Below are 8,360 nucleotides of genomic sequence, written 5' to 3' on the forward strand. Positions count from 1 at the left end.
TCCTATGGGAGCTAGCCTTTCAGTTCTGTCCTGATGTAGTGATTCACCTGATGGGCTATGGTGGGTGCACTGCACCACTGCTACAAATGCTGTGTTTCCCTTACAAAGTAAAAAAAAAAAAAAAAAAACAGCCTTGTGGTCTGGCAAGATAGGCTTGAATTTTGTGAGTAATGCTGAATCGCAGTGTCACAGGTTTCTGCATAGTGATGACAACACAATATAACAAATTACTAGCATATAGGACAACGGGGGAATATTATATGTATTCAATCTTTAAACAAAATCTTAAATCTAAAGGTCATGTAAACTGGTACATTTGGATTTTTAAAGGTTGCAAACAGGAGAAGAGACTATAGGCCTGAGAGGAATAGACCTTGACATTATGGGCCATGTATCTAGTAGGCTAAGCTTTGTGTTACCCAATGCTGAATAATTGAGTTACAGTGTTATATCAGCTGGTTTACCTTGCTGAAGTAGGCGACAACTAACAGTTGTAAAGGTGTTTATGGTTTATAGGCTTGATGACTGTATGATGTATGCAAATCTTGATAGGCTATTATATCATACAGTATCTAACAAGTCATGTGTAAAGCATATAGACATATTAAGGCACAATTTATGAGAAACTTAGGCAACACCCTTTTCTTTCTCAACGACACTTTCTGAATCAACGGAAAGTGGTCTGTCAAGTTTAGTATGTGTGATGTTGTGATACACCCCTGTGCTTGTAAAAACTTCTTCTGACACATGGAAATTGTATGAGTAGCCTAGGTTAGGCCCTAGAGGAAAACAAGAAAGGGAATGTATCCTCCTTTGAAAGGTCGAAACTATGGAAGACAATCACTGCTGCCTTGCTTCATTGTAAGAATCATCAGGTTGATCATCATTTCGCATCCCATTACATCCCGCCCCCACTGATAGCGTCACGAAAAGACAGCAGAAAACCAAAACCATGATTTTGATGCTGATTGGTCGTGAACGCTGATGCGACTGTCGTTCAGCCCTGCTATTGGACAAAAAGCCGTCGTTCAGCAAATCATTTTGGCATAAAAATTACAACTTTAGGTTGCTGTTTGGAGGACATCAGGAACATGAAGTATAGCGACATGGTGTGGGTGGCTGCCAACGCGGTGGTGGTTTTGAGTCGAACCTATCACTTGATTGAAGCATAGCCAGCTCTAATAGCAGGAATGCTTTTGAGGAAACGATTGAAATAGTGCCTTAACGTTGCCGATTTCCTGTACGTGCATATTTTGAAAGAAAGAATGACTGAGTTGTCGATGTAGATGGTCAACGTTAAAGCTCTTATAGCTTGCTAGCTTACCAATTTGCCTTTGTTATTCCCCCTCGTTCGGCCAGTTTCGCTCTCAGACGTACTAGACATTTTATCTAGATTGCATTTTCTTGCCAAAATAAACATTGCCATGAAGAGAGCGAATAGCTTTCAGAGGTAAGTCTCTCAAAATTCTTTAACCCAGCTTAAAGACAACGCAAAGACGATGGAGGATGTGTGCTAAATATCTAGCATACCAAAGTTCAATGCATTAACAGTAACATAATAGCGGCTGAATATTGTCATATGCGCAACTCGCTGTCATTGGCTACTGATTTACTGTAAAATAATATTTTGTATAGATCGTTGTAACAATGTTGCATGTAAAACCTTACAGCTGTGTGAGCGTGCTTAGCTTTGACCAATCGTCGTCGCCATGTTTTTCTTGACGTGCATTGGCATCTGGGTCCATTTATGAGTCACATCATGTCAGACCCCACTGTCAGATACATTGAACGTTAGCAAGCTCACAAATTCGATCTTTTGTTTTAATGCTGAAATTATACGATCGAGCTGTTTTGAGACCGGTCACACAGCCTACATCTGGATCTGTTGGCACCACTGTCATACAAATGAGGATGCTAGGGCGGCGCCCCCAGACCCCCGTTTAGATGCTTGTAACTGACTGACACCATCAACATGCAATGACATAAGCTTGTTGACAGCTGTAAGAATGCGTCTTTTTTGTAGAAATTGCAGAGATTTGTCGCACAGTATAGCCTACGTAGTTACATTGGGTGTAGTAGCGTTAATTGAAACCCCTCCTCTCAGAAGCGCCCCCATCCTCATCCTGAGACCCTGGGATGTAACGAAAATAGAAAAACGATGGACCCCTCTGCTATCCAGCTTATGTTCAAAAGATGCTGTCATTTCATAAGTTGCAGATGTCGAAATGGGCTCTTATCATTCCTTTGTTTGCTGCACAAAAATCTGAATGACTGTTTATTTGAGTAGGCCTACTACAATACACTAATCTTTCTAATCGTCTTGCTTTCAGGTTCATGAACAGCCGAGCTGCAGCCAACTGCCGATATCAGCCCACCTGCTATGAGCATGCTGCTAACTGCTACACACACGCGGTAGGGGACCAGGAGATTCATATAATAATAAGACTGTATGCTGTCAGTCTTGTGGTGTGTGTACCGTGTGCAGCTTACCATTGTCAACTGCCAAAAAAAAGCGCTTGTTTGAAATTTGTAGATGTCCTTGTTTCCTAACACTGATTTGATCCAAGAGACTATCACTTGGTATTTATGGGAAATGGGAAATATGGAAGAATAGTGCTACTAACATCTTTGGTTGTGTTTGGTCCGGTGGAGAATGTCAGGTGTATTATGTCTCTCGGACAGGGCAGAGGGGTTCAGTTGGACCCATGTGAACCTGAGTGTGTGTCAGCCTTTGTTGCACCTCAGCACTTTGTTAAGCAATTTATTTGTTTGAGCTGCTGAAATGTTGTTTTGTTGTCGTGGGGTCCTGTGTATTGTTGTTTATCACTCATTATGGTGATGCGATTGACAGAGTGGCGAAAACTCATTCTCAAATTAATAGAGAGCTGGAATGTGACCTTGTTCATTACGGCGGCTTTCCAAAAGGGCTGAAAACATTTTGTAGCCGGATCGTGTCCAGTGGTAATCCTTCCTCTTCAGTGCAGATCACAAATGGTCTACATTTTGACAGGCTGTTCCCCTGAATAAGACCTTTGTTGTCGTATTCTCCTAGTATAAGCAGCAATACAAGAAATCTACACAGTCATAGTTTTTCAACTTTTTTTTTTTTTTAAGCACGGGATGTTTGCCTTAGTCTAAGTTTTGACCCAGGTGTCTGTGTGTGTGTGTGTGTGTGTGTGTGTGTGCGTAGTTCCTCATTGTCCCAGCATTCGTTGGCATGGCCTTGCTGCACCGTCTCTCTGACGACCGCTGGGAGAAGATTACCGCCTGGGTGTATGGCATGGGCCTGTGTGCACTCTTCTTGGTCTCCACCGTCTTTCACATCATCTCATGGAAGAAGAGCCACATGAGGTAAGTGCTCATTGCCTCCCTCTTTCTCATACTCCTCATGACCTCTGTCCGTACCCTTCTGTACTTTCTCCTCGTTGTCAGTTTTTCTACCATGTCTGGACCTTAAAAACTCAAAACTTGTCTAGTTACAAGTCTTAGACAGGCTTTGATTTTTATTGATTGATTTTATTTTAAAAAAGGCTTTGTTTCTGTTTAGAAAGACAACAGATATGTACGGACACAAGCCCAGGAATCAGTAGGCCTAGTCTTCAGCACTCTAAGCCACCACCACAAATTTGAATATCATCTTTCCCCATCATTGTGGGACATGACTTCTGGTGTTGAGCATGCTCTCACAATTTGATGTTTGTTGAGGTGAACTGGTGGCTAAGCTTTGCTAATGGTGGGAACTGCTTCTACGTTACAGGTCGGTGGAGCACTGTTTCCACATGTGTGACCGCGTAGTTATCTACTTCTTCATCGCTGCCTCCTACACACCCTGGTGAGTACGCTGTTATACTTGAACATGCAAATGAAAAACCAAAGCCCTTTAGCAGAGTCTTTCACAAATTATTCACATTGCTGTTTGTCTCTTGTTTGCACTTCCTCTCTTAGGTTGAATCTGCGTGAGCTGGGCCCTCTGGCGAGTCATATGAGGTGGTTTGTGTGGTTGATGGCCGCCGCAGGGACTATTTATGTGTTCAACTATCATGAGAAGTGAGTGGGTCAGCACACTGAGTTGACGTATTCTGGTTAAATGGTGTGTTTTTACTGAGGTTTCTCTTTCTACTATGTGACTGAACTTGCTTACGTTAATCTTTTTTGTGCTCCATTTGTAGGTATAAACTGGTTGAACTGGCCTTTTACCTAACAATGGGATTTTTTCCTGCTTTGGTTGTGACCTCAATGGTATAGTATCTTGATATTTTCTCTTTTTCTCTGATAAACAAACATGTAATGTTATTCAATTGCATTGTTGTAATTCTCCATCAGTGTAAATATGTTTTTTAAGAGAGGCTAAAGCTTGATTTCTAGGCCTTTGCATATACCTTGGGTTATATAGCTATTAGCTATCCAACCTACCCATCCATCTTTTTGCAGCGAGTTAGCTATCCTCACAACTGACAATCTATTCATTGATTTGTTCTTTTGTATACACTTTTACACAGATTACAACTACACTTTGACTAGGGCTGTAACGATACACCAACCTCACGATTCGGTTTGTATCACGATTTTTGACCCACGGTTCGATATGAATGAATGACATTTTTTTTTTTTTGGGGGGGGGGGCTAGACATTTTATTAAATAATATTTTAATAGCCTCCCTTAGAACACAGAAACAGAGGATTACAATATAATATATCTATTATTTTATATCCTGATATAAAAATATTTTTCTGAAGGACTGATATTTATGACAGCACACTTTATGCAGAATAGCCTAGGCCTACTATTTTTTATTACAACTCTACCTGTTTAATTCAGCTGTCTGGTTGAAGCCTGGAAATATTGTAAACAAAGTAGCATATAGCTTAGCCTATCATAGTCTACTGATTGGACAGTTTCCCCATGTGTGTTTAAGTTTCAAGGTAGGCTAATACTTGTTCTCCTTGGGACAGGCCCTTTTGGGAAACGTTGGTATTGAGATGATCAGTCAACTTCAATGCAAGAGTTTTAAACAAATATGTGCAGCATGCTAATGATGCTAAGCGGATTTAATAGTAATTTAGCTAGTCGTCTATGCGTCCTTGCTTTCACGATTGTGAATGTTTTATTTAAGTCGCGCGTGTTCATTGAGCAGGAGAGGGAGAGAGTGAGAGGGAGGGAGAGCGAGAGAGAGCGGGGCAAGGAGAGGGGGTTTACTTCTATACTGTTTGGTAAAGTTGCACACATAGTCTACAATGAAAGCAAGGAGTATGAAATTATTATTTATTTATTTATTTGTTTTTGGACAACGTAGGCTACCGATAAGTAAAGCGGGAGTTGTGGGTTGCTTTTGCGGCCGCATAAGCTGCAAAGCACTGCGTGAAACACTAGAAAGGGTGTGTCGCGATTCTGCCTTTTCACACCGCGACACAGTATCGTGGATATGAATGTCGCGATTTCGGTTTCGAATCGTAAATCGTTACAGCCCTAACTTTGACATATTGCTGGCATCCAGTAGTTTGCATAGTGCTTGCAAAAACAGTGCCTGACATTAGGCATATATTTCCCCCTGGTGGTTAAGTGTTGAAAGTGAACATCTGAGTTTGAAACACCTGTCGTTTGCACTGGGGTTTAATCAGACAAATCACATTACAACAGAGTTTTTGGCAGCATAACTAGTTAATTATAGCCTGGCTGAATTGCCCAAGGCACAGCTTTGAACGGAGAAGCAGTGAGCCGTGTTCCACTGTGTTAGATTAGGTTTAATCCATTTTGGAAGCTCAGTTCTCTGTCGGTATCACATTTGTTGAAACAATGTACGTGCACACACTTTTAGGCATTGAGATTGTTGATATCTGATAAGAGTCTCAGAATTGAAATGCTTTTAATATAATATAGTAAAGGGCACAGGATTGTTTCGCAAGAGTGTAGTGATATTAAATTAATGAAAGTTCTGTCTCTCACCATGTTCTCCTCCATGGACAGAACAACACCGAGGGTCTGCATGAGCTGGCTTGCGGTGGCCTCATCTACTGCCTGGGGGTGTTCTTCTTCAAGTCGGACGGGGTGATACCATTCGCCCATGCCATCTGGCACGTGTTTGTGGCACTGGCTGCAGCCGTGCACTACTACGCCATCTGGAAATACCTCTACCGGACCCCTGGGCCAGACGAAATCAGGGAGGCCTAATGGCCCATCACTCGTCTCTGCCTCCATCTCCTCTTCCTTCTCCTCTTGTCTTGTCTTACCTCTCTATGGCCTGTTCTGCTCCTGCTTCTGCACCTCCACCTGTTCTCCACTCACTAGCAGGCAGATCATGACCATTCTCACACACACACACACACACACACACACACACACACAAGACTCCTCTGCTCCTCCCCACCGGGCCAGACTCTGCAGAAGAAAACAAAATGGACAGAAAACAACAATAATAACAACAACAGCAGTGGCAAAAGTTTACGAGTACAACTGTGTATTGTTTACCATTTTTGAAGCAACTGGAAAACAGCACTCACACATTTCAGCCATTGAGAGGATCACATTTTTTTCCTTTTTTTGAATTCTAAAGCTCATGTCTGTCTCGGTATGAGAAGGAGAGGAAACTCTCCTTTTCTGCTTTCAAAATGCTCAATCCTACTTGGGAAACGGCAGTATATAGTCCATGTTCTTTGAAGCTCTTGAAGGTGATATCACACCTTTCTATTACAAAACATTCCACGGCAAATGTCACACACAGGGATTTTTATCAAACATTTTCTAGTCCTCACTCAAGACCAACACTGGAAGTTTGGTCATGAGATCCATGTCATTCTAGCAGTCACGCTTCTATTTACACAATACATATCCACTGAGGATCACTCACTTCAACATTTTAGCTCTTTGGTGCGTTTTTTGTACGGTGGTGTTGTCTGTACTCTCAAGCAGTATTTGAAAGTGCTGACTTTCATATTTTTTTCCAAGGCGCTTTTGTAATGCGAAGACCCACTTATATTTGATATTTTTGACTTTTGTTGAGTATCTCTCGCCGTTGAGCAGCTTGTAATGTTTCAAAGGCCCCAGAGTAATGGTGTTGAATGTGATGATTTTTTTTTTTTTAACTAACCGATATCGGAATGCTATCATTCTGTGACTGGCTGTGCCCTGTGATGCTTTTTTTGTGGAGTGAAAACAAGAGTATCATTGAAGCTGATCAAAAAGTGTACATTTTCTATCGTTAGTGTTTCGATATTTACACTAATCAGTGATCAAACATTTGCTGCCACTCCCGCATTATTTATGCTTTTTGTCAGTACATACTCACCACTCAGCTGAGAAATGTATGCTTAAAAGTCACAGCAACGCAGAGCTCAGTGCTTTTAAACCAGACCTCATTCAAGGACAGACTTGCTTGGCTTGTGTATGACTCATGATGAAGTCTCATGTGGAAGCAGAATCAAATCTAGAAGAAAGGACTTGGAATGAGAGAACCATATTAAGCACTGTATCATCTGCCTATTTATTTTCAGCTGAATAGAAAAGAAAGGTTTTCAGTAGACCCACATGATCATACTGTGCTGTGCTGGACTCTTATGGACTCCTATCTGCAGTATGGGATTCATCAGCCATGCTGTGAGGGGGACTGAATCACCAGATGTGGCCAGTGTTCTCAAATATCACATAGTTTTAACTTACCCTTAAACGCGGAAGGTACACATCCAGATTCTGGTATTTCTGACCGGACCTTCGTGGGGTACCTACACGTGTGGCCAGTGTGATTAATACTCAGTGTTTTAAATCGCATGGTGGTTGGTAAATGTGTGCTTTTATCTGGTTTCACCCTTCTTTTCTTCTTCTTCTGTGAACATGTGAGAATCACAAGGGTTGATGATGCTAATTTTGATAAATGTGAGTATTCAAAGCACCCAATTCCCAGTTTTGTAATATTTGTACATTCTGTTTTTGGCACATAATTCTGTACTGGCCTTTTGAAAAACAAAAAGTAAAAAAAAAGATCTTCTAATGCTACTTCTCTATTTTAAGTAACCTTTTGGTGTTCTGGTGCTGTATATAAACATTTGTGTCTGATTCTTAAAAAGATTTCATATGTGTTAATACAAAAATAAAGCCTTGTTTGACATCAGTCATATAACAATGCCATAATCAAATTGTGAAATATTAAATGTAGACCTGTTCATGTTTTATCATCAAGAACAAGTGTTTGATACGTTATCTATTAGTTTCAAACATGCAGATGATAAAGTATGATTTCATAGAAAAAGAGCTTGAATCTTTCAGGTCACCATAGCTATTGAACAAATCATGGCAGCACATTCTTCATGGGAAGTTCCGCCTTGTTCTGGGGAGTTGGATTCCGCCTGAGCTGAGGCAGATCTAACAT

At 41.1% G+C, this 8,360-nt stretch overlaps 1 protein-coding gene across 1 annotated transcript; it reads left to right on the top strand.

Moving 5' to 3' along the window:
- Positions 1–1,077: 1,077 nt before the first annotated feature.
- Positions 1,078–7,987, top strand: mmd (monocyte to macrophage differentiation-associated). Its single transcript, XM_076265340.1, has 7 exons — positions 1,078–1,450; positions 2,331–2,412; positions 3,191–3,351; positions 3,758–3,832; positions 3,946–4,047; positions 4,170–4,239; positions 5,966–7,987. The coding sequence occupies exons 1-7, from the start codon at positions 1,425–1,427 to the stop codon at positions 6,167–6,169; spliced, it is 720 nt and encodes a 239-aa protein (XP_076121455.1). The 5' UTR covers positions 1,078–1,424; the 3' UTR covers positions 6,170–7,987.
- Positions 7,988–8,360: the final 373 nt, after the last annotated feature.

The sequence above is a fragment of the Alosa pseudoharengus genome, unplaced genomic scaffold, assembly GCF_046254945.1.
Source record: "Alosa pseudoharengus isolate Yale_2024_CS ecotype anadromous, Long Island Sound unplaced genomic scaffold, YU_APseudo_1.1 YU_APseudo_1.1_scf_4, whole genome shotgun sequence".
Classification (NCBI taxonomy): domain Eukaryota; kingdom Metazoa; phylum Chordata; class Actinopteri; order Clupeiformes; family Clupeidae; genus Alosa; species Alosa pseudoharengus.